The sequence below is a fragment of the Ostrinia furnacalis genome, unplaced genomic scaffold, assembly GCF_004193835.3.
Source record: "Ostrinia furnacalis isolate ACB-3 unplaced genomic scaffold, ASM419383v2 OfSCF7554, whole genome shotgun sequence".
NCBI classification, from domain to species: Eukaryota; Metazoa; Arthropoda; class Insecta; order Lepidoptera; family Crambidae; genus Ostrinia; species Ostrinia furnacalis.
In genome coordinates, this window is record NW_021137793.1 from 364,634 (window position 1) to 392,080 (window position 27,447).

Sequence of the window (27,447 nt, forward strand, 5' to 3'; positions counted from 1 at the left end):
CCGATCGAAAGTGACACTACAGTGATGGATGAAAAATTCAAAATACAGTCAAACAATTTCTAAAACGTCAAGTCGCAAAAATTGGATTAATAACCCAGTTGTTAGTAGCACCTTCCTGTAAATTTCATAATTATATGGCTGTCCAACGAGGCAAAAATGGGAACTAATAGTTCAGTATTGATAGTAGCGCCTTCCTGACAATGCCATAGCTGGGACGACTCAGTTTTGGACAACTTTTATACGAATTATTGATAAATTCAATTTTTTAAATAAAATTTAAACCTTTTTTAATTAAAACAATTTGAAAAAAATCACTTTTAGCGTTCCTTTTACGGTATCATCGATTTATTTATTATTATTTTTAATCACTATTTAAGACTTATCCTGCTAGTTTCGTTTCTCATTTTATACCTTATAATATTCCTATTTATGCGTAATATAATATATCAAAAACCTACCAATGTACAACTCTTTATTTTTTTGGTTGTTCTCCTTTTTTTTTTGGATGCGAGCGGGGATGGTCGACAACATGACCGCGCGGCCCTACGGAACGGATTTTCGAATTTTCGCTCGCTGGGGCCATGGGGGTCAATGATGTCCGACGCTTAATAATTCGATGTAGAGACTCAAAAACAACTATATGTTAATAAAATCCTTTATTTATGTTTATAATGTAACGATTTAACAAAAAAAAACAATCGACGAAAATTGAAAAAAATTGAAATTTTTACTTGGCCTGGTAGGAAAGTGCAGTGTCGGACAACATTGACCGCGTTGGCGTTCAATGTGTTAAGGCCTACAAAAACGATGTACTCATTTTTAATACTGTGTAGTGTTTACATTTTACTGTCATAAGGTTTATAATACTCGATCTCTTGCATCACTAGTTATAACGCACACTGCTTGTAGGTATTTGATATATTCACTACATCTAGCTACAACACTAGCGACGCCGTGTGCTGCGGGCGTATAAAGTGACGGTATTTTCCCGGTCAACTTTAGCTGTGAATTTGATACAGCCTGTGGGTCAGTCGTTCTCGTTACTAACCTTTTGAACGGACTGGGAGCACGTCATACGCCTGCACACACTTGAGTGCTTTAGCGGTCCCGGCCGGGTGACCACATTAAACTAGTTTTAACTTAAAATAACATAGTTGCTAATGTAGTTCATTTTAGAGCAAAATTAGTAATAGAAAAATTTATTTATTTACCTTTTTCTTACAAAACTTGAAAAACGTTATGAAATATTTTAAACAATAAAGTACAAAACCTTAACCTTTTTAGTCGAAACTTTTATTTCCCTCTTTCTAAAATACGCACTCAAATCTCCTTATTTTACGTTTTTATATTTTTGGCATTGTTTTGTTCGGGCGAATAAGTCAGTAAAGAAGAAGAGAGGAATTTAAATTTGATTTAAAATGGCATGGCTAAAGGTTGGCAAATAGAAGATTAGTTTAATCACAGGTTAACGACAACGAACTAAAAAACATAGCAAAACATAGAAATTAAGTAGTAAAAAATGTGATGTAAGGCAAGGCTTAAATTTTAAAATAAGCCTCTTCGGCTCCGCCAAGAGACGTTACAGTTCGGACTATGCGCATCACGGATAGATTCGCTAAAGATTCTTAATACAAGAATGCCCGTTTTCACCATCAATCCCTAATTTTTAAGTGTCCCCTATGGTAAAACATAACAGGAATTTTGTTTTCATAGGGGTCACGATGAACGAATTAACGATTGATGGTGAAAACGGGCATTAGTCTAACAGAAATTGGCAATCCTGAAAATAATAAGTAATCTTGTAAGTCGAAGGTTGGCAGCACGGTAAAATTGCAATTGACTATGACCGCAAGAGCAGTAAGCGACCGTGTATGTTTATTACTGCTAAGTTGTTGTCTGACGGGCTTCAAGGCAGCGGGTCGTGGCGAGGGGCTAGTGCCCGGGCAGGTTGACGTTGTTGCGCTGCTCCAGCGACGTGAAGTTGCTGACGACGCTGATGTGCACGACGGGCCCGAGCGCCGGCGCCGCGCCCGCGCCAGACTCGCGCCCGCGGTTGTTGTTCGAATCCTGCGCAAACGCACTCACGTTAATAAATAAATAAATCTATATAAATAAAAATGAATTGATGTTCGTTAGTCTGGTTAAAACTCGAGAACGGATGGGCCGATTGAGCTGATTTTGGTTTTAAAATATTTGTCGTAGCCCAGGGTAGGTCTAAACGGTGAGCAAATACGCGCGCGATATTGTTTTTCTGTGACAGACAAAATTCCACGCGGGCGAAGCCGCGGGCGGAAAGCTAGTAATAAATAAATATCCTTGGACATTTACACTGCGCTTCTAGTCCCAAACTAAGCAAAACTTGTACTATGGGTACTAGACAACGAATATAAGCATACTTAAATACTTTTTTTTTTGTAAATACATACTTATTATACATAGAAAACACCCAGTCCAATACAAACAAATATGCTCATGCACACAAATGTTTGTACTGTGCGGGAATCGAACCCGCTGCCTCCGGAATAGCAGTCCGTTTCGAACCACTACACCAAACGGCCGACAATGTTAATACACGAGTATGCTCCCTAGAACTGCCACAGGAATCATTATTAATATTATTATTGATGGATCGCTACCGTGTACCTTAATTTCGAATTTCCGATATTTCGGCACTGTTGCACTCACCAGTTTCCTCAGTTACTCCCGTGATCATGTCGCTTGCAACAGTGCCGAAATATCGGAAACTGTTATTGTCGATCAGGGTCCGCTGCAGGAGGACGATCTTTCCTAATCTACAAGAGGCAAAAGAAAGATTTGGCCTTTTGGTTGGTTTCTAAATAAATTTCCAGGTTCCTCCTACTCACGCGCACGTGAAACAGCCACCTAATTATTTTACTCGATGTCTATCGATTTCTCAGGATTGATAAGGATTCCTCATCCACTTCTTCACCTTTGTCCTCAATGTCATCCTTATCTCATCACGTGTCCATCACCTCCTACCCTGAATCTTACCTTCAATAATAATATGGCATCTTTGTATATCTATTGTTGGCACATAAAGTGATTCGTCACAGCCATATACATATCTTATCTTATCTTCTTATATACAGGGTGTTAGGTAAATGGGTATATGAGCCGACACTAGCCCATGTTAACATGGGCATATAAATGGTATGGTGAGGTCAGAAATTTGATATCATCATTTTAATTTTTTTAATTTTCATACTAAATAAATTTTATAAAATCCGATTTGTATGAAAAATAAAATAATTAAAATGAAGATATCAATTTTCTGACTTCACCATACCATTTATATGACCATGTTAACATGGGCTAGTGTCGGCTCATATACCCATTTACCTAACACCCTGTATATATAAAAATGAAACCCGTTTCGCGTTGTCACGGCATCACGTGTGAACGGCTGAACCGATTTCGATAATTCTTTTTTTTAAATGTTTGTGGAAGTCCAAGGATGGTTCTTACGGAAAAAAATATTAAGAAAATCTCTACGCTAAGGCGGTACGAAGTTCGCCGGGTCAGCTAGTTATAAATATTATAAATAAATATTGAATTACATAAATTACTTGTGTTGATTAGATTGCCTGACTTCTCCGAATGTAATACAATTAAATATTTCAACCACAGAATAATAATAAGTACTACGTACAGAAGTTTTACTTCGCGAAGGTATTTAAAATATACAGTGTGTCCGGGCATGTAGTGATCAAACTTTAAGGACGTAATCTATGGACAATTTTATCGGTGAAAATACTTTAAATTTGGGGCTTGACCCATTTCTCGCATATTTACAAGGATTTAAGTTTTTAATTTTAAGTTTTCACCTCTTCCTTCAAAAACAAGTGATAGCGTGGGTAGTTTAACATTAAATAAGCAAAAATTTTATATCATGCGATAGCCAATAAAATTATCTATTAGTAGAAGTAGAAAACAGATACAAGTTTCATACATTTTAAGGGTGTAAGAATGGATTTAATTAGAAATAAACATGATTTTTTTCACACCTTTTTCAGTTATTTCCCAACACAAGAAAAACCAGGTCGTTAAGGTATGTTTTATTTGCATTTTATTATTAGTATTTGAGCTTAGAAATCAAATTTTATCAGTTATTTTCATTGATAATGGAGAAGACACTTATAATTTCATCATGACTATACACCATTAGTTGAATATTAAATAACTTGCAAAAAAAATTTTACCTCTAAGAAAGTAATTCCTTAGTAAAATTGTTAAAGTCTTTACCTGTTTGAGTAACATTTTCACCCGTCTTGACAAAATCCGCCATAACTGTTTTTTTTTTTAGTGTTTCCTATTGTAAATTTTAAATCTACTGTACATTGATCTCGGAGCCATCTACTTAGTGAATTCAAATCTAACTAGAGTGATTCAAAGTCAGCACCTGACAATATTATTCTTAAAGCGGGCAATCACTACCAGTGGGCAATCACTCTCTGGTTTACCCTATATATCACTGAAAAAAGACATTTCATGCCATTTTCATGCATGTCAAATATATTTAAGATTTTTATTTATTGAGTTGACTTCTTAGAATACTAATGACGAAACATTTGGGGCACTTCAGAGGATAGATATCATGTCAGTGGTGCGGTGACTGACACAATCATGTTTACCGCCGTTGTGGCTAAATGCATTCTACAAGGAAATTATTTAAAAAAAATAAGAATACTATAAGAATGAATAATTAAAATAGAGAATCACGGGTCTCAATGTGTCATTTTGATTAAGTATGTTCATGAGTAGGTACTCACACCTTGACATTTCGACTGTGTTGTGTAGGTAGGTACATCTTACTTTATAAAAATGTAGCGTTAAGTGCCGCGATTTTAATTTTATTGTAAAAAAAGAATGCGAAAGTTTAAAATATTGGGAATTAATAAGGGAGCGCGCGCACAGGTGATGTTTGTTACCGCGACAGTATGCCTCTCTTTTTCTCTTTATAAAGGTGTAGAAGAAACAGATATACTATTACGGGTAATTAATTATTACTACTGCCTTGGTGACAAAAAAGTCACCCGTGTGCCGAGCGCTCCCTAACATAAAAAAAAGAAACACAGGTCTCAAAAATTAATCGCAAAATGTGTTGGTAAGCGCATAACTCAACAACGCCTGGACCAATTATTATTTTAACATTTTTTTTTAATGATTTTGAAGTCCAAGGATGGTTTTACGGCGAGAAAAATTCGATTAGGTAAATTCCGGGAAAACTTCGGGCGGAAAGCTAGTTAATAATAAGAATGTCGCATTGAGACCCGTGTTTGTCTATTAGTTGAAATGGAACGCGAAGGTTTAAAATGTTATCTTAGAGTAGGCGCACACCGTTGATTTTTAGTTGGCCGATAGTTGTGTCCGATTTTAATTTGTATGAAGAATCGGCCAAATTGAATCGGCGTAGTGTGCGCACTCCCATACATGCCCATACTGATCAACTGCCCGACTAAACTATCGGCCGACGAAAAATCAACGGTGTGCGCCTACTCTTAAAAAGAACTGACCTCTCTGACGCACAGGGTCTTGGCAGGCGGGCCCTCGTCGTCCGAGTCGGCCGCGCGCGCGCCGGCCGCCGGCCCCGCCGCGCCCGCCATATTCGCCAGCGCCGCCGCGTTGCCGCTTGGGGATAAGATAACCTTTTAATGCAAGGTCAACAATACCGGCTACGTAATTAGCACTATCCTACTCAACGCTAATAATAATAAAATTCGCAGACTCGCTGAAATCGAGCATGGAAGTAACGCATTTAATGTTGTTATGTTGTTTCGAATTCAAATTCAAATTCAAAACGTTTATTTGCCAAAAACACAGTAATACAGGGTGACAATATTAAATAGGATCATGTGTTTAGTCTGCTCGCAGACGTGCAAAAATTACAGGATTCAATAGTATTAATGTCGGAATATGAACCGATATTATCTTCAAATGATAAGAAAAAGAATTTTCTACTTTAATAATAGAAAGTGCTAGAACATTTTGATGCTTTCTAGAACCACACTTGCATAAAACTGCTAAAATAGGTATTACACCTGTATTCACAAACGATGCTTGCTTACGAACGCACAGCGTTGAATAGAGCCCTGTGATTGGTTCGTATGTGACCTTGTGCCTCCACGCGCACTGTGAGACCTCATAGTAATGTTTGGGAATACGGGCGTTAATCTTTTTAGTAACTTTTTTAAAATAAAACTGTCAAATCTTATGCATCGCAATAAAATTCGTGTCGCAATCTTCCATAATTATACACTCATACTCACTTCGAATCACTAACAACGTTGTTTGTGGTTTCATTTGGAGTCCAAGGGCTTTCCATAGTATCTTCATCTTGAGGAGTGAAGGGGGGTGACGCCGGTCCCGCTTCCTCATTCTGGTTGTAACTGCAAAAAATGCACATCAAATTATAATAACATGCTTAATAGTTTATCTTGTACCTCATAAGTGATGTCAAATGGAAAAGACCAAAGTTTATCAATTAAAAGCAATAAGCGTTCAGACACTTTATAATAAACAGTAAGTAGGTGCCAAGATATGGTAAATTATACCTACATAAAGTAGTGAAACCAAACACATTGAATATCTACAGATAAAATGTTATTTAGACCGAAACAATTATTTTAATATTGACAAGGTTTTGAAGAATGCCTGGACAATAGGCTTAAGTAGGAAAATACTTCTTCATTGTATTGCAAGGAAGCAATAGACCTGTCTATCACAGGCTAAAACAGGTTCGGACCTGTGCAAACAAACATGAAATTAGCTTACATAATCCGGGAATACTTACACTTCAAGCCGCATGCAAAAAATATAAACAATAAGTGGTCAGTTTAAACGGCATTGATGGTTTACAAAATATATGGAGTCATTGTAATTTAAATAAAAGCTACAGTCCTCTACTCTATTTGTTATTTTGCACAAATTGTGTACCCGAAGTTAGCTTGCGGATTTTGTTTAAACTTAATACATATTTTATTCTTTTGTAAATCATAGTGTCTTGTACAGTCACGGAATGAAAAGGTTCGTCAGTTTTCAAATTGATTCCTTCAACGAATCACGAGCACATATTATTACCTTTTGAAACTATGTTACAGAATAATCTCGAGTTAAGAGAAAATAATCTTTAACTGTTCGTCAGTAAAGTTCAAAATTATTCAGATCAAAGTTGTTTGACAATTTAACTTGTCAAGAAGATTATTATGATTGATAAACTAAAACCTTCTTGTTGGTTCAACCTGCCATTATCTATTAAATAAAAAAAACTACATTTTGTGACATTGCACTGATGGGATAGAAAAATAAATAAGCAAAACCTTATTCGTTAGCAAACGTCATATTTATTTAAATGTTAGCAGCAATGTTTCTTGCACGGTTATGTTGGCAGGTTTGACTCTTACAGTACCTAGTGCAAGCGAAAACCGACACTAAGGTGACGAACCTTTTCATTCCGCGACTGTACATTTACATACCTACTTATCAACAAATAGCACATTTGCTAGGACCTCGCCCTCGAATTGGGCAATGTCGTGAATTATGACCACGGGCTTATGAACGGGCCAAGGAACCGCGTATCTTTGCAGGTTTTGATTTTATTTTGAATATCAGAATACCTAGTAGATTTCTTAATACATCGGTGAAACCGTTATTTGGCTCAAACGAGAAATAAAATTATTTAAGCCATATCACGGACAAAAATGCTTGTCTCGCCGTGACTCCTGATCACCTGATCACAATTAAATGGAAATTATTGGTGGACTGAAGTGCCCTACAAGGCGTCGTGTCGTGATAACCGATAAGCTTCTGACTCAGCGCAGCGCACGCGCATCAAGGTCTGTATTAAAAAATAACACATTTACATGAATTTTAAACTGTCATAGCAATATTTTCATAGCATCATTATCAACTTTATATGTATTCATAATTCTTTTATTACATACTAGCTGACCCGGCGAACTTCGTACCGCCTTAGCGTAGAGATTTTCTTAATATTTTTTTCCGTAAGAACCATCCTTGGACTTCCACAAACATTTAAAAAAAAGAATTATCGAAATCGGTTCAGCCGTTCACACGTGATGCCGTGACAACGCGAAACGGGTTTCATTTTTATATATATAGATTTCACAATTGATGGTGAAAAAAGTTCAGGAATTGCTGATGCCTGTTTCTACAGTGCTCAAGAAATTTGATTGTTAAATATTTTAACAGAACAAAATAGCGTTTTTGTTGTTATTGTTATAGGTGAGGATACCTATTCTTGGAAATAAATAACTTTATCTTTATAGTACACACTTGATAAAAAATACATTTTTCATTGAATTATGACGTCAGTTACCGCGATAAAACGGCACGCGTGGTGGTGGCGTGTCGTTCCATTCATTGTAAATATGGACTGATATTATGTGACGTCAAGCTCAGCTGATATTACATTTAAACGCTTGCATCTTCTTTGGTTTCGATTTGAATACAATTTTTCAGAGCTAAATTGTTTGAATATGAGATAATCATAAACTTTTTAAATTGATGCAAATTTTCTATAGCTTTACGCCTTACTTTCATTGCGGGGAACCATGATAGGTACTGTGTCGATCGAGATAAGAGTCTCGCCGTATATTACGAACCGGATCTTGGAAAGCGCAAAGGATAAGATTTAGGTTCTTTTCTTTGCGCATCATCATCACCGTTATCAGCCTATAGTCAGACCACTTCTGGACATAGGCGTCCAATCCATGACGCGGCATTTTCTTTCTGTTCTTTGCTCCTGCAAACGATCTTTAGTTCCTTTTGCAACGGTGTGCATGCCCCTTTCCCACTGGGAACTCTGGGCGTGCCCTTGGCCCCGCGATCGAGGGGGACCCCGTCGTACCATAAATAGCTGTTAAGATTGTATAATTGCAATTCCTCTTTTTTCCTTTAACCCTTAACCTCCATGTAGGTTAATATGTGACTGAAAAAAGTGTGTTAAACTTTTTTCAGTCACATAACCATGGAGTCTCTCAAACTCCTCTCTTTTCAAGACTCTAAACAAAAAACTAAGTTGTCCAAAGGTAAATTAGTTAAAAGATGTAAGAAATTTGTCAAAAAAAGCCTAATTATCTTACAGCGCATGGGACTAGTTACGACAAGAAACAAATTCACCGTAGTCTGAGTGACTCCTGGTAGATGGTTAAGGGTTAATTAAGGAAAAGTGGCCCCTTGCTCAGAGCTCAGGGCCTCTAGTACGGGACTATTCCCACCTCTCGTTTCCACCGCTGCAACTCCTGTGTAGCCAGGATCTACAGCTTGACCGCCAATAAAAACCCAACCAATGAAGGTCAAGTTTGTCCCGGGGGAAAGTTAAACATAAGAGGAGCTCGAAGTTAAGGGGCTCCAGTAGAGTAAGGACGATCCTAGTTGAGTGCGTTACCTGGTCGGGCCTCGGATGTAGTTGGGGTTGCTGTAGGGCCGCGCGGCCTGACAGTCGGCGGCCTCGCGCGGTCGCGGCGGCGCCTGCGTGCGCTTCAGGAGCAGGTCGGCTTCTGCCGACAAACAACTATATTGATACACGGAAAACTGGACTCTAGCGGCACGATATGCTAGGCTAACGGCTATTCTCAGCCAAATGGTCGATAAAACATAGTTCTAGCAGTAATATACACTCGACAGCAAATAAATCGCACCACCCGCGACAAGCACTTTCAAACGTAAGCATCCCCACTTCACACCAATATTGGTACCATTCAAAAGCCTAGTTCTAAACTTCATTTCATTATAGGAAAGGTTTTTACCTCAAAAATGTTTCTTTAGAAGGATCCAGAGTCACTTCTTCAAAAAATAGATAGTTACGCTTGAGCCAACTTTTATGGCTATAAAACTGTTAAGTTGGGATTAATCGCTATCCATCTGTTAAAGAGGACACGTGTGATCATTATTTGGTTTTATAACCATAAAAATGTATCAATTGTATAGCTGACATGATGCAGAGGAGGCGACATAGCCTAGAGCTTATTAAGTTCAGTTGGTTATAATGTCAGTGGATGACTCCTCAGCTGGTAAGTTATTGAATGAGCGTGTGGACTTGTTGAATACCTTTTACAATGTATTTGATCAACTACCTTTACCGTAGATTACCATAATCCTAATAAAACTTTTTTTTTTAGATTGATAACAGCAGTGTATGTTGTCACTCATGTTGGACCGTGGCCACGGTGTGGCTCTGCACCAATCAAGGACAAATAATATTTCAAATGAAGAAGCAACCTCTAGCACTGGTCACTGTTAACGTGGATTGTCTTTGTTACAAATACGTTCTATAGACTGCATATTAACACGGAAAGAGAATCACATATTCGAAATAATGTAATAATGGAACAGATTTCACCTCGTCAAGTAAGTTTTTTTATAATTATTTTCATTATATTTTATTAAAGACATTGGCTTGATATATTTGAACAAAGTGTATATTTTTTTCTATACAAATACTTCTTACTGATAGATAAAAATTGACATCACATCTCAATATCTTAAAGAATGAATTTTGAATGATACCATAATTAATTTCTTTGTTTCAGCTGCGGGGATCTGACCAAATATGTCATCCTTAAGTGGCAGTGAGCTGATCGAGCTACTACACATGCTATGGAGCCCCAACAAACACATGATGGGACGAGGATTCATTTGCCCTGATATTGGCCGAATAACAGTAGGTTGCTGTGCTCATGTTATGACAATTTTGTGGTTTTTGAGCTGGGCAAGGTATCAGTAACATGTATTTCCACCTGCCTAGTTCCTAGACAATATTTTATTGACCCATGAGTCAGATTACAATAATAATAATAAAAAAAATGGTGTTTTATTTTCTTCTAACCTTTCTAGTCTTCAGCAAAAAAAAAAATTTTTTAAGGACTTGGATACAAAATGATATTTATATTCTGTTTCTTACTGGTATAGACTATTTAATAAATAACAAATTACATGCTGTAATGTCTGTCCACCTCAGGCCAAATGTCCCATACTAAGTGGGCATAACCCTTTGGTCTAATTGAACCCAGAGGTGAGCCCAAAGTGAGGTCTTTTTTCAAGTCACATTTATGGTATATGTTAATCATTTATTAAGAAATTAATGTGTTTTTCTTTAAGGATATTTATTGGGCTTTCAAATAACACCAATATTGTTGGGGCACCATTATTGTGTCAAAAGAAAATCTTTAAAGTTCGCGTCGCGGGTGGTGCGATTTATTTGCTGTCGAGTGTAGGTACTTTATTACAATGAACATTTGCAAGCTAAAAACTATTTTACTATTACAAAATGGCACATTAGCAGCACATGGCACATTTACAAAGTTGAATAATGATTATTTTGAATATAGCCCTAGTACTCCTAGTCAAATTACATTTTTATGAGCTTCCCAGCGCGACATTTTCTATTGCATTGCAATAGGGAGGGACTACTTATGACGTCATAAGAGCGCGAACTCACTGATAAATTCTAAAAATCAAATTTTACATACAACTGAAATGTAACTCTATTTTCAGTGCTAAAATGAAGAGTTTCTTTAGAGAAGTTAAGTTATTGGTTATTGGTGACAACTAACAACGGTGAAAGAGATAAGGGCCAGTGCAATGTGTATGCCCAGGCTTTTCCACGGTTGGAGACAAATGCCTCGTGTTCCTCTGACACCATGTGACTATAGGTACATATGAATGTATTGTGTATGAAAATTAATATGTACGGGTTGGATCTAGCCGTTGTAGTTCAGGCAGATTAGAATAACACCACTCCCTTTCTGAAATGTCATAAAACTACTAGGGCTAAGGCAAGGCCATAAAAATATGCGAACATCAGCCCTCTCCAAACCTTATCGCCAGCATGGGGGGAGTGAAGGCCAAATCCTCCATTTTCCTCTGGTAAATAGAGACTTATGTTTGAAATGCTTATGTGTAATTGTACCTTCATTGACAACATGGAACTAAAGGAACTGATGATCATGATGATGTGTGAGTTGAATTATGTTAGTATTTTAGGCTTAATACAATCATTGACTATAGGACGACATGGAGAATAACGTCATCATCATCAACAGCCCTTTACAGTCCACTGCTGGACTATGGGCCTCCTCCACTATAGTGCAGAATTTGCCATAATCCCCACGCTTGGCAGGCGGGTTGGAGATCGCAGTTTAAAAGACTGATGTTTTTCAGAGAGCGCTTATTCTGTGGCGCTACTGCCTGTTCTCTGTTTGATGTGTAGTCCCTAAGTCGTCGACGTCACCCGCGGGAAGAGTAGGGGTTGGTGACAAATGTTTTCCACTCTGCCGTCACCACACGGCTTACTTACGGAGACTAATGTAAAAGGACCTAATGATGATATGCATGATGTTCTGGGGCATGTTGTTCGAACTTAAATAAAGTAAAAAAAAATAAAGAAAGAAAGAAATAAAATGTTTTTATTTCTTTCTTAGTAACAAAAGACACAAATACAAGTGTTACCTTCATCGACGACAAACAGCTCGGATCGCGGCGGCTGCGCGGGCGCATACAGCGCCGTGTAGGGCGGCGGCGGCGGCTCCGGCGCGCTGGGGCTCGCGGCTGCGGCAGTGCTGTGCACCGACGTCGCTGCAACCATACCGCGACACTCTACATTCAACCTTTTAGGCTTTAGCCTAGGCGCAGACCACCAACTTTTATAAGATTTTAAACTTTCGCGTTCCATTTCGACTTAAATAGAGACACGGGTCTTGTGACCACGGCTGCAGCATAGCACCCGAAACGTCAAGCCGTGAGTACATAATGTAACTCATTAATAAATGTCGCGTTAAGAAGACCCGTGTCTTTCTATTTACACCAACTTTTAGTTGGCCGATAGTTGGGCCCGATTTCAATTTGTATGAAGAATCGACCGATACCAAATGCACTTTCATACATCTCCATACTGATTAACGGCCAACTAAAAGTCGATGGTCTGCGACTAAGCTTAGACTATTTCCTAAATTAACCTTTTCAATGCTTGATTATGTCAAAATATTTTTTTCCAAACATGGATCCATGAAGTCTGAAACTTGAAGAAACAGCGAGACCGATTTTATGAATCATACGTTAAAAACTGTTGTCTAGGCGGGAGTCAATCCAGAACATTTCACATCAGAAATTAAAGAATCTACCTATATTTTTACAGGAATACCATATTATGACACAATTAAACATACCTAACCTACGTAAAACAAACAAAATGTGTAATGGAAACACGTTAGAAGATTCCTTTCTTGTGAAACACCACTGAAAATGTAAATCTACGTGCATAATAGGTACAACATGATATAATCAGTTGTGTTCGAAAGATAGATGAAACAAATAAACAAAGCCCAGTTCCATGAAAGTCACATAATCGGAAATCCGGCATATTATCGTCCCACTGTAGCGTTATCTAAATCTAATAATATATCGCGCGACCACCATTCGATAATGAAGAGCACTCACTGGCACGAATCTTGAGGATGAACTGGAACAAGGTTTCCCTGTTCACGGCGACGTAGACGATGAGGACGACGAGCACGGCGAGCAGCAGTCCGACGACGGCCCACATGTACGCCGGCACCGCGGCGTCGGCGCCGGCGGTCGGCGCGCTTAACGCCGGCACGCACGCGTTGTCCATGCGCAGATCTTCAACCAGCCTATAAATAACGCAACCCATTATGTACAGCTGCTGTCCACGGCGCGCAGCTTATAGTAAAGACAGTTAGGTCATCACACAAGCAAAGGTTTAGATCTGTATACGCTTAGGGCGCTGACATCTTGCGTATTCTGCCGACTGATTTGATATTAGTGTGATTATTGTGTTCACCTCAACTTTTGTTGGGCGAACAATGGTAGACGCTATTCGTCATTATACCTACGCTTGGTGTACACGCCTGCTTGCAGCTTACATTATACATACATAGCCAAATACTTACTCATTATTTTGTAAGTACAGACGACGGTAGGTAAATCAACTTGTAATAGAACGAGAGAGCTCCTCTTTGGTATCTTAATCCTGGTATGATTCAATTCGATTACGATTGATTTGGAAACCACAACCGCCCGCCCACACCTCAAATGAGTGATGCATTTACTTACTAGCTGTTTCGCTGTTTTTATTTAATTAAACTACGTAATTAAACATACAATTTTCATAACATATTATGTGATTTGTGCACGTTATAAAATTAAGAACTTCATAGACAATAGCAATAAAATAAATTGCATTAGCTGTTTTCATTTTTCAATTTATTCCACTATCGGATTTACTGAGCGCATGACGCAATACTCAATACCCTGTCGAGTGTAGAGCTCAACGCCCGAGAACGGGTGAACTTAATTGCTATCATTATTTTATTTTCGATGGAATAATTTTATAACTCGATCATTAATGCAAAATATCTTTATCTTATCTTCACCAATTGAGCAGACGCCATTATTATCAGTTATGACTTCACATTCCCTAGAAGTCGCAAATAAATCCTTACAAATTGTTTTGAAACAGGAAAGAAAATAATATGTGTATGGCTATGTATGTAACTGTTGGTTACATGAACCTGCTACCTCAACGGTGACAAAAAACCTTTATGTCGAACATTGAAATCACTCACCCCTCTGTGCAGCCTCCGCAATGCACGACAGACGTGACGCATACGTCGCCTGGCGGAGGCTTGCGCTTGAACACCTCGCACTGCAGGCACTCGAGGCATCGAGTAGTGGCCTTCTCGCAGTAAAACCCAGTGGGGCAGTTGGAATTCTCGTAGCAGGCCGCGGGCTGGCTCGACACCCCCATGCCGACCCAAGATGCCCAGAGCACCAATAATGTGCTGAAAAGACAAAGTTTTCATTTAGTTTCAGTACAGTTTCCAGCTCGCGAGTTTCGCGCGCGCATCCTACATTACATGGGTAAACCATGAAATAGAAATTTATCTGGAAATATTAGCTGTCAATACTTAGTAACACTTGACCTTAAGTTAACCTTATCCGCTGTTTTTGTCTGAAGTTTGACAGACTTTTTACTTTCGTTAAAGTTATGTATGATGGTGTAACTCAGGGTTAATGTTTTTCGCTCGAAAGAACTTGAATTATCTATCCTACAAATCCTCATGGACACCTACATGTATTTAATCTGGTTCCATAAAGCTGTCGTAACGAAACCAACTACAAGTATGAGTATTACGCTCCAATTAATAACTTAAAATTGTGGTTTTATGCCATTACAACATATTATGCAGTTCCTATTTAATTGGAATAACTTGTATTTAATTAATGAAGTTTCCTTTACTACAACGCACATGGAGTGCTGCTTTATGATTGGCCATTGATATCGAACGACGCGACGCGAGTCGTCTGTTGCACTTATTATCTATCAGCGAAACGTAACACGTGATTGTGTTATGACTTCTAGAAGTTTCTACCTAATCTATGTACCTATACTTCCCTATAATCTGGACCTGATTGTTATGAGTTCTAGAAGTTTCTACCTAATCTACGTTATCTACGTACCTACCTATATTTACGTATACCTAATCTGGACATAATATTATAACGAATTGATAACGTGGCTGTTGAATTGTTTTTATTATTAGTTAGTAGCTACAAAAGTCAAAAGACATTAGAAAGCATTTTCCTAACATTTTGTATAGACTAGTTTTTAGGGTTCCGTACCCAAAGGATGAAAACGGGACCCTATTAGCTACTGTGCTATTAGGGATGGTCTCTAGTTTTATATTTCCAGGATCTTTATGATATTAACATTATGAAACCAAACTTAATCATTTATAATTATGTATTTAACTTTGTCTATTTCTTAGCTAAGTATTGTACATAATTTTCAAAATTACAAAAGTATTTTATTTTTAATATTATTATTTCATAATATGATACCAATCCCATTTGCAGACTAAATGAATTATGATATCAGTCCCATTTGAATTTCATTACAATTATACAATATCATAATTAAATTGCCTACAAAAGTAACAAACAGATAGGTATAATAAAGGTTAATATCTCCAATCTTGACTATCTACTTTAGTTTAAAATAAAAACATAATAAACATTGTGTCCGCAAGCATATGTTTGATTTGTACCTAGGTAGGTGCTATAGGCATAAAGTAACTTGTAGGTAATACAAAAACATACAGTAGGGTCTCCTTTTACGCAAACTTTAAATAACTCCTAAGATATCCTATATTATGTTAAAAAGGAAAACTTTTAATAAAACAATATTGTGACTGTGAGTAGGAAAATAAAATAAATCCATTCCTTTACTATCACAACAGATTTATGCAATTTACGATTTGTATTTACCTAGCTGTGTGGTGAACTTTGACGAAATGAATTGCTCATCAATCTAAAAAAAATATCTTTCCTTGTTCGGCATTATTAACATAAGTAGGTATGTAGGTACCTACCTAACCTACTATTATAACTAGTAAACTTATAATATTGATCGTAGTAGGTATCTAAATCGGGCAATGACCCAATCATTCATTCCTCGGTGAGCGCATGCTTCTTTGCGAGCTTACTGCGTCAATATTTATTGCGATGCTGGCTAGTAACAAAAAGACAAAGGGTACATAACGCGAGCGAGTGGGGCTTATGCGCGGCGAGCCGAGAGCGAGCGCGATAACCGGCCGATCTGCTGATTCACATCACTATTTTAATTTATTCTAAATGCGCACGTGTCCTTTACGCGCTCTTTAGCGACTGCGTTATGGAGTTAATGCAATCTCCATTTTCCACAAACGAATAATTATATTTAAAGTAATACATGAATGAGCCTTCTCCACTATAGTGGAGGGTTTTGCCATATCCCCACGCTTGGCAGTGGAGGAGGCTCATAGTCCAGCAGTGGTCCAGTCCAGTCCATACGAAAATTTTAAGACAGTTCTAATCAGTTTACACCCACCGCCTTGCCGTTTTATTACATTTATTCTAAGCGACTGATTTCTAGGTTGCCTGAAAGAATCCTTTGATCTGGCGCTAGTTTACGGTCATTGACCGCACTACCTACCTATTATGTAAAATCAACGACAAGATAGGTATTTTGTTTCATACGCAAATCAAGTTTTTATAATAAGAAAATAAACAGTCGAATGACCTTGGTACTCAACATATTGGTTAACAGTACAAAAATAATACCTACAGAATCTACATCTACAAACACATCATTATAGATGTACCTATGCTCGTCGTGGGAGAGAACTACGTTATAGTAGGTAGGCTACAAGCAATCCAAAAGTAGTTCCTACCAAGGACAATGTTGATGACATCTTTTCTCCAAGTTACCTAGTAGTACCTATTTTTATGGGGTAGGTAGGTACTAGCTTTTGGCCGCGGCTTCACCCGCGTGAAATTTAGTTTATCACATTATCGTCATAAATTATAGCCTATAATATGTTATTCTGGGTTATAAACAATAATACTGTAAAGTTTCAACAAAATCCGTTCATTAGTTTTTATTATAGTAGGAAGTAGGATCTAAGAAATATAAGGCTGCAAATAATTTGTGTTTTCCGGTTACCGGTTCATCAAGAACTTCAGAAGAAAATGATTTGTTTCTTTCAGTTTCACCACAAGTTTCACGCACATTCAACATAAAAATGGTTGCAACACTTGCAACTTGCAATTTGTAAAAATACGTAGTACCTAGCAAGCATCATTTCAAAATAGGTAGGTAACATCATATTTTGTTTTGCTTGTATTCATATTGTTATGTTTCTTTCCTTCCTAAACCCGATTGATCTTTTTTTAAACTGGCTAAGCGGTTGGCGGAGTCGGTGTCAAGCCGTGCTATGCTCTCCGATGACTCATCATGGATACCACACCGATATCGGTGAGTCGTAGCAACTAAACCGGATTACCTGCAGGCCCTGCAGCATCCACTTTTTGTGAATGTCAATATAAAACAAAAATATCATCATAATGCCTATCTATCTACTTTACTTATATTATATCTACACTAATATTATAAAGAGGAAAACTTTGTTTGTTTGGTTGTAATTAATAGGCTCAAAAACTACTGGACCGTTTTTAAAAATTCTTTCACCATTCGAAAGCTACATTATCCACGAGTAACATAGGCTAAATTTTATTTTAAAAAATAGGGTTCCGTAAAATATGTAGATAATGTAGTCCACGCGCGCGAAGCCGTGGGCGGAAAGCTAGTTAATATTATAAATAATAAATAATAATAATAAATCTTTGGACAATTTCACACAGCGCCAGCTAGCCCCAAAGTAAGCAACTTAATGCTTGTGTTATGGGTGCTAGCTTAACGGATATACTACTTATATACTTTTTTTTTTAAATACATAAATATTATACATAGTCACACCCAGACCCGTCACAGAAATTAAAATTCATCATTTCAATTTCTGCCCGAGCTATAAAGCTGAAGAGTTTGTTTGTTTACTTGAACGCGCTAATCTCAGGAACCCATTCCAATCCCATTTATCCTTCTAACTGGAAACATAAAAAAACCGGGCCCTAGTAGCTCCAAACGCAATAAAATCGATAGAAAAGACAAAAGAAAAAAAATTTTTTTTTAATCTTAAAAATTCAATATCTCTGTCGCAGTCGGATTGTATAATCCGCCGTTTTACATTACCACTAGGCATTTTACATTACAGCTCTGTTTTGTAATACGGCGGTTTAACGTTTAGGCGGATCGTCATTGCGATACGTTCTTCAATACGGCGGCCCACGTTTAGCCGCATCGTACTACTATAGATTGTAGGGTGACCATACTTACAAAATAAAACAATGTTTAATGAAAATAAATTTTAATAAGACAGATTTTAAGAATTATTATCTTCGTTACTGTATACTAAATAATATATTTGGCTTCAGTATTTTTTTTTACTTATTTATAAATCACAAGGGATAGTCATCTAAAAAAAAGTAACTCAAAACAATTAGACTTTTCTAAACATTTTAAGAATTACCTAATTAGATATTTGGCTTTAGTCTTTTTTAGACATTAAAAATGATCACAGGGAACAGGTAACTCAAAACAATAAAGTTTTAGTCATTTTTCTGTGTTATTTTTCTTTAAGATAAAATTATCTTCACCGGCCACAGCCATGATTTCATATTTTACACTAATAATATTATTGTGTAGGATTCCGCCGAACACCAGAATCCATAGCCACTTTATCCGGCAGCGCCACGGTATTGAAAATAGGAACTAAAAACTATCAAAGCGGCGGGTAATGACACGCTGTTTTACATTACGGCTAGCCGTATTGAAGAACGTTTGGCGCCGAATACATTCCGGCGGATTTTCATTCAGCTGTATTCAATACGCCTAAACGTTAAGCCGCCATATTACAAAACAGAGCTGTAATGCAAAATGCCTAGCTGTAATGTAAAACGGCGGATTATACCATTTGACTGCGACATCTCCATAACGGTTAGGTTTCGGATACCATATTATAGGATCAATTCGATCAGAAATGACCTGAATAATCACGTCCTTCAATATTCTGTACGACTTTCCCTGTAAATTATAACACTAATAAGACCAAGGAATATAGGAGCGGAGCATCAATGAAGAATGTTTCAAAATCGAGGGATTTTTTCCATTATTAAGTAGGTAGATACCTAAAGTAACATTTTCTTAACATTATTGGTCCTAAAGTCGTGACTCCTAGAATGTTTTTGTTGAATTTCCTCGATCGGAAATCGGGTGACGCGATGACGGACGGGACGGGAGTAGATCTGGAACTCGATGGATTACGCGCATTGCCGTTTTTATTTGTTGGAATTAAATAAATGTAGATATATTACTAAGGTAATTAATAGGTACCTGTACCAGGCCTCCGTCACTCGCCTATGCCGGCTGAGATAATTAACTACAGCGCGCGACAACTTCAAGTTGCAAATCAGTCAGGGCCGCCACGCGCCTGTGTACCTATACACGCTCGGTCGATCATCGTCGCAATCAAGGTTTATTGTTCCAACAGAACTGTTATCCTTCTTTAATGGAAAATCGTAATATTTAGGAATAATAATTAACTGCAGTAATTTAAATAATTAAAAAAACTACACTTTTTAAGTAATTTTGAAATAATTATGACAAAAAACTGTAGCAAAAAAATTATTTTAGCTAATAAAAACATTAACTTTACTTCACCGTGTCTATTTTCCGACACTACCTACACCTTTTAAAACTGTTTGTCCAATTTCGAATTATCGCAACACTGAAGTTCATTATAGGTCAGCGTTGCCAGACGTCCCGATTTTGGCGGGACGTCCCGATTTTTAAATCAAATTTAAATGTCCCGCGCGGGACAGGCTCGGTCCCGCTTTTCGGAGAGAGACACTTACTTCACCAAACTATTGTTTGAAACGCCATATTATTCTAAAGAATAAAACATTTTTAATTTTATTCTTTTTTTATTCTAAAGACGAATTTAACGATAGAGTAAATCTGATTTAAAATATTATTTTTTTGTTAAAATACATTTTCTATGGCTACTTTTGCTATTATATTGTCACGTAAACGTAATTTTAAGTCAAATAAAAAGATAAATATTTGAAAACATTTGATTATATACGTTTTTTTNAAACAAAATGAGATCTCAATTTTTATTAGAACCAGGGCATAAAAAGGCTTCTGAATCATCTTTACGAACTCCTACACAATCTTTATGATGCCACCAAAAGCAGTCCTTTATGGTAGCATATCTGCTACATTGTCTTCGAGACAGGCATGATAATACCAGCTTTGATTCTCCTATCCTTTAGAATTATACATACGGCTTTTTTTTCTTATTTTTTATTGGTTTTGTATTTTTTTTCTTTTTTTTACAGGTTTAGTAAATTTTTTTTACTCTGTTTTCTTTTTATTTTCTGTGCTGTTAGTAACATTCTTATTAAATAAATATTTAGTTACTCTTTGACTCATTTAGTTTAATGAATTTGTCCGTTATCAGGTGTTGACATAAGTATCCAATATGGCCTACCATGCTGAAATAAGGCCTAGGCCTTATTAGATATCTCGCTCTTGTTGTCTTTAAAAATTTACAAATAATGCATCTATAGCCAGTAGTACAAATTAAGGTAATTATTAGCTAGTAAGAAATATTTAGAAACGATTACAAAGAAAAGATTAATCTAAAACAGCGTTATTTTACCGAAAATTTAAGATGAAATTGCCAGATTTTTATAAGAGAGCACGAAATCACCCACCACCTTAGAAGAACGCGTGCCAATTGGTGCTGGGATCATGGATCGGGACACTCTTGCACTCTACCGGGTTGTAGGGCATATGAGTACGTGTCCTTGAAGTATTATCCCGGTTGGATTTATTTATCTGTGTTTTCTGATGTATAGGCCTTATTAGAACGTAGGCCTTATTTGTATCAAGTACCTTATTTTACATTGCACAACCCTGACGCTTGAGCTATGAGCACAGAATACATAATAGTACCAACAGAAATTGCACTCCTTTGATCAGGATCAGATGCCGACATTTTAACGGTAATAATAATAATGCAAAATTTCCAACGAACCTGGTGCATTCGAAATCGCACCGTAATACTACGCTCACAAGAGCGCAATTTTTTTGTGATCAGAATTTATCTACCTCGCAGCTCAAGCGTTAGGGTTGTTTAAGCAAAGTAAAATAAATAAAAACTTAATTTTAAGAAGCATTTATTGTATTTACGATTGGTAAACGTTAATCTATAAGTCTTTTTCACGTAAGATGATCCGTATGACACTTCAAGGTTATCCATATTACGCATACTACATATGCAGAATATTTTTGAAAAAATATTTGTATTTTATTAGCAATATAATAAAAAAAAATTAACTACTTGTCTTGAAATATATAGTAAAACCTGAGTCTATTGATTATATTTTAATGAAATACGATGTACAAATATTTTTTATTTAATGTGCGCAATGTGTGAAACGGAATAGATTTAGTGCTGGGGTATTTCTTGTATAATAAAAACGATTATTTCCGCGGTTCATTAATCGATTGCAGTAAATACTTAGTTATTAAAAACATCACAAAAATCAACTATATTTTTCGTTTATTGACTTTAATAAACGCATTGAAAATAAATTAATAGTTTTTAATTTAAAGAAACAGAACCAGTACTTTTTAGGAATCGTTTTTTTGAACACGAACCATGAAATTTGAATATTATCAATAAAAAATTGTTACAATAATATTTGTAATGAAAAAAAACATGTTTTTTGTTAAATAACACCTATACAAAATATTTCTCTAAAAGTAGGTTTTACTAACTCTTCGAAAAAAATCGATAGATAAATCGCTATGGTTTAGTTATGTGACATCTCTAAATCTTTCAAACTCGAAACGTCATACGGATCATCTTAGGTGAAAAAGACTATANGTCAGATTACGTAGCAAGTAAACTAATTTAATTTTCGCTATTCAATCACACATTCACGATAGCAACCGAAATCGCCCGAATTGATCTGCCCCCTAGACAAGTGGCAAAATCTGACATTCTATTCGGACTGATTCGATTTTCGAAAAATGTGACTAGTTTAGTCTACTAATAGACCCACTGATCGCATTCGAAGTACCTGTGCGGCGCTAAACTCGTCACGACATGCAACGACACAATGGGCCAACTATCCGGCCGCCGGATATCCGGCTATCCGGCCTAGCAGCTGGCCGGATATCCGGTATCCGGTATCCGGCCAAACAACTATCCGTTTCATCTCTAGTCTATAGTACATTAGTAGAGCTACCTCCCCTAGCAGTTTGATTCACCCATTCTGGGACACTCTGTATAAGTAAAGTGTGTGGCCATTAGGGCATGCAATTCGGATATCCGGATATCCATATTATTCGGATATTCGCCACATTCATTATTCGAATAGCATCTATATAATTATTCGGTCTTTTGGAACAATACGAATACGCCTTTCCTATTAAAAACTTGTAAAAATATCTGACCGCAAACTACTTAATAAAACTTAGAACTATTAAAACTGCAGGCAAGAAGTTAGCGGTAAGGTTAGATGAATGGACAAGTGCGCGCAATCGCAGATATCCCTTCAAGTGCCAACCAATATTCGCGAAAAAGGTTAAAGTGTTAGACATAAATGCTTTCGATGCAGCGATGGTGCTAGTGTTATGGTGTAGTTATCTCCTGTTGTAATGAGATTTTTTGTTTGTAGTAAATCAGCAGGAGTCCAGTGACTCAGTTGCCCTCAGTGGTCATGGTTTCTCAACTGTCCTGGAATCTACTAAGGAGACTCTTGACACTAGCTCTTTGCAGTCTGTTGAATAGGAAGCCTTCAATGGTCATGAGTTGTTGGTCTGATGAGTTTGGATGATTTGAAAGTTTATCCTTGTAACGGAGTGTGTGGCTCTTTATTTCCTCTCTGGCTGTGGGCAATGGCAAGTCCTGATAGATGAGCCTGTTGCTAAAATACCACGGGATTTGGTAAATCAAACGTATGGCTTTTGTCTGGAAGCGCTCGATTATGTCGAGATTGGAGTTGGCAGCTGTTCCCCACAGCTGTATCCCGTAGGTCCAGATAGGTTTGTAGACCATCATTTTGCTACTGGTGTTCAGCTGTGACTGGCCTCCGACAAGCCACATCATGTTTCTTAGTTTGGCATCTAGGTGCTTCCTCTTTGTCCATATATGCTTTCTCCAGGTTAGCCTGCGGTCCAAGTGCAAGCCCAGATACCTAATGTCCTCAGCGGCTCAGCCTGAGGTATTTGGATACTATTAAGTTTAACCGGTGGGCAGGAGTTTCTTTTTAAAGTGAAGGTTACATGAACATGCACAGATTTTTCTCTGTTCGCTTTAATACGCCATGAATGGTACCATTTCTCCATTTCCGTCAGGCTTTCCTGGATATAGAATGAGGCCGTGACTGGATCGTCGTGTGTTGCCATTGTTACATTGTCGTCAGCAAAGGTTCCTGTGAATGTATTTGCAGTTGTTGGCAGGTCTGCGGTAAACAATAGGTATAGCACGGGCCCCAAGACACTACCCTGGGATATACCGGACGGTTTGTTGCATAGGGCAGAACAAGAGTCTCCAGATCTGACTTCAAAGCATCTGTCTTTCAAATACGACCTAAGTATTTCGTAGAACGGGCATGGGAGGTTCTGTTTCAGTTTGTACAAGAGCCCTTTATGCCAGACCTTGTCGAAGGCTTGACTTATGTCCAAGAACGCAGCTGAGCAATATCGTTTCTTTTCTAGTACTTCTGAGATGATGTTTGTGGTTCTGTAGACTGTGTAGACCTGTTCAGTTGTGGAGTGTCTTTCCCGGAAACCAAATTGGTGTTCAGGTATCAGATCACCGATCTGGGGCTTTATTCGTTTGAACAGTATTTTTTCAAATACCTTCGATAGCAGCGTTTTTTTTTCAAGTAGTTATTGAAGTTAGATGATTGTATTAAGCAAATTGATCCTTATTAAAATGATTATAGACAAAAAAGTGTTTCTTTTAATTTACATTATTTTGAAAATAGCAGTATTCGAAAAAATCGTTTTATCCGAAGTATTCGAATACCATAAATTTTAGTATTCGAAATATTCGAATACCAATATCGAACGAATAATGCATGCCCTAGTGGCCATGAATGAACCATGTTGGACAACTATTGCAAATTGCATTCTAAATCACAGATATCCGTAACCGTAACTTTCGGATATCTGATATAAAAAATATCGGTATAATATTATTATCCATAACCAAAACTACATATCCATAATATCCCTACTATACACGATATCAAAGAAGTTCATTACTGATCCTGAAAATGCTTCATGTGCGCTATCATTTTTTCTACATACAAAACATCAAGGTTATTTTGTATGAATATTATCCAATACCATATAAACTGACGCTAAATTAAGCTGCTTCATAGCCTGAATAAACCTTCAAAGGCAAGAGCTATACCAAATGAAATTCAAAGGAGGATGACCAGCCAAAGCTAAGGAAGTATTAATTGTTCAGAAAAATTGAAAATGATTATTAATTATAGTCTATTCAGTGTAAGAAAGTGATTATGACACTTCTATTTAGTGAGACGCTTCTTTTAAACCTAATCAATATTTTTTAGAATCAAGAATTTATTTTCTTAAGAAATCTAATTGACTTTTTATTTGTTTGATTTTTAATTTTATCTATGAAAAATCAAAATTATATCTACGAATTTTAATTATCTGGATATGGAATAAACATTGTTACACAATAAATCACAAAGAATTCGGTAGTAGTCGGCCGTTTGGTGTAGTGGTTCGAAACGGACTACTATTCCGGAGGTAGCGGGTTCGATTCCCGCACAGTAGAAACATTTGTGTGGATGAACCTATTTGTTTGTATTGGACTGGGTGTTTTCTATGTATAATAAGTATGTATTTACAAAAAAAAAAGTATTTAAGTATGTTTATATCCGTTGTCTAGTACCCATAGTACAAGCTTTGCTTAGTTTGGGACTAGAAGCGCAGTGTAAAATGTCCAAGGATATTTATTTATTTAATTAAATATTATGCATTTTATTCAATAAAAACAAGAATATTGAATGACATACAACTCGTGGAGAAATCGCGTAATACACAACCGGCCATGTAAGGCAAACGCACACGTACTGACTGAACTTTGACTTGCCTGAGAGAATAATTGGGATTAGATGGTGAGATGACTACCATACCGATTATTGATTGGTTGCGATTGTTCTTGTCCATCCCTATGAGCAAAAGTTCCGATTAACGCATTATGCATTTCATGTAATATGATAATTTTCACAAAATTTAATAAATAATAAACTAATAAGTATTTGAAATTCTTGTTTAGGTTAAGTGAGAAAGATTATTAATTGTATTTTGAAAGGATAAAGTCACAAAAAAGTGATTGATTTTTATACCTCATATTTTTATTCTTAGGAAGTTGGATTCATGAAACAAAATGTTTCATCTGTCTAAATCACCATCATAAGCTGAATGAACTATAAATTGTACAAATGTACAAGAAAATTATATGACTGATTCGTATTAAGATTTTAAAATACCTACTTACCGTCATTTAAAAAACAATTGTGGGCCATTATGGATGGAAGTGGATTAAATAAAAATTTTAAGTAAAAAAGGTGGATCATTCTCGGGGGCTTGAGGCCTATCTCGCTCTATCTCGATACATAATAAAACTTGTGATGCTGATGCCATGTATGCCATGAAAAGAGCCTTCATCCTTAACTCTATCTAATGAATCACTATATCGAAATATAATTATTTGACTGCAAGTCCATGACCTCAAATAATTACAATCTAAGACTTAAAAAAAATGGTACCGATTCAACATAATATTTCGTCCAATTCCATCCTGAATTGGGTTTTAAAAATATGATAAAACATCGAGTTCAAATACTTTTAAAATAAAAATAAATAAGTTGTGTTGGCAATAAAATGAAAACGAGTGGTGATAACTACTGTGATTTAGAATAAATTTATAAAACTATGGTAAAACTTACTTCAATTTGAAGCTCATCTTCAGGATGAAATCCTCAATCACATTCACGCAAGTTTATTTTACACCTCACACTCACAATAGATACTTGAATACTGACTAAAGTAATTGAATAGGTAAATAGTCACAACTGCAAACAATTTGTTAATACCGGTAACTTCTTCAAAAAACGGGAACATTTATTGCAGCAAGCAAGTCACAACACGAACACCATAGAGAAAAGTAATACATAGGAAACGAACGAACACTTCTTCAAGCAAAGCAAGTGAGTGCACAGTCACACTGCAGACTGCACAGATGGATGAGAAGTGAAGTGAGTGAGTGAGTGATCATCACCACAGATCATCACAGTCACAGACATCATACATGATGAATGAAGGAAGACGACAACACGACAAGCCACCGCCGTGACCAGTCCACAGTGGGTCTAGTCAAAACGCACTTTAAAATCGCAAACTCATCGCAAACCAGTCGCAAACAAATAAACAAATCGCAAAAGAGGTCGATAACAAAAAAGGCTTAGTCAAACGGCAAAAAATCGAATCGCAAAGCCCTACCTATCGATAATCGAAAGACTGGATTGAAAGGACAATGGGCAAAATGGTACCCGGCTCCAATAGATATGCTTCTAGTGTCGTTTGAAAGGTCTTACCAAGATGAACAACTTTTACTATGGCCACCAACCTCAGATCTGGTTGCGTTCGAAGATAAACATACTTTTTGTGTAACCGAAGTATCATACGTGTCCAATTGTCCATCGTATGGTACTTAGGTTATGCGAGGCATAAAGGGTTTACTGCTGGAGCATCCTTCCTTAACTCTATAATTATTGATAGGGATATTAATGAAATAAATGTTTTTATTTGAAGAACTACTACCCCCTTATTAATAAAAAGTTATACCTAGGATGAACCTTGGATTAAAATGACATTTCCATACCAAATGACAA

At 36.8% G+C, this 27,447-nt stretch overlaps 1 protein-coding gene across 2 annotated transcripts; it reads right to left on the bottom strand.

The window, feature by feature from the left end:
* Window positions 1-791: 791 nt before the first annotated feature.
* LOC114365075 (uncharacterized) lies at window positions 792-26,905 on the bottom strand. 2 transcript variants are annotated; one of them, XM_028321532.1, is made up of 9 exons: window positions 26,747-26,905; window positions 26,503-26,709; window positions 14,625-14,840; window positions 13,477-13,670; window positions 12,490-12,615; window positions 9,428-9,539; window positions 6,288-6,407; window positions 5,535-5,649; window positions 792-2,067 (listed from the first exon to the last, which is right to left on the bottom strand). In XM_028321532.1, the coding sequence occupies exons 2-9, from the start codon at window positions 26,517-26,519 to the stop codon at window positions 1,933-1,935; spliced, it is 1,035 nt and encodes a 344-aa protein (XP_028177333.1). In that variant the 5' UTR covers window positions 26,520-26,709; window positions 26,747-26,905; the 3' UTR covers window positions 792-1,932. The 2 variants fall into 2 exon arrangements, with proteins under 2 accessions (XP_028177333.1, XP_028177332.1); XM_028321531.1 differs by lacking the exon at window positions 26,747-26,905 and having other exon boundaries at window positions 9,428-9,542; window positions 26,503-26,732.
* Between the last annotated feature and the right edge of the window lie 542 nt (window positions 26,906-27,447).

Bases quoted from the DNA above. Each gene is read 5' to 3' on its own strand.
- LOC114365075 (XM_028321531.1), bottom strand. The intron at 6,408-9,427 runs GTAACGCACTCA...CATTTTTTGCAG, and splicing joins TACATCCGAGGCCCGACCAG to TTACAACCAGAATGAGGAAG. The intron at 2,068-5,534 runs GTCAGTTCTTTT...GCGTTTGCGCAG, and splicing joins AGACCCTGTGCGTCAGAGAG to GATTCGAACAACAACCGCGG.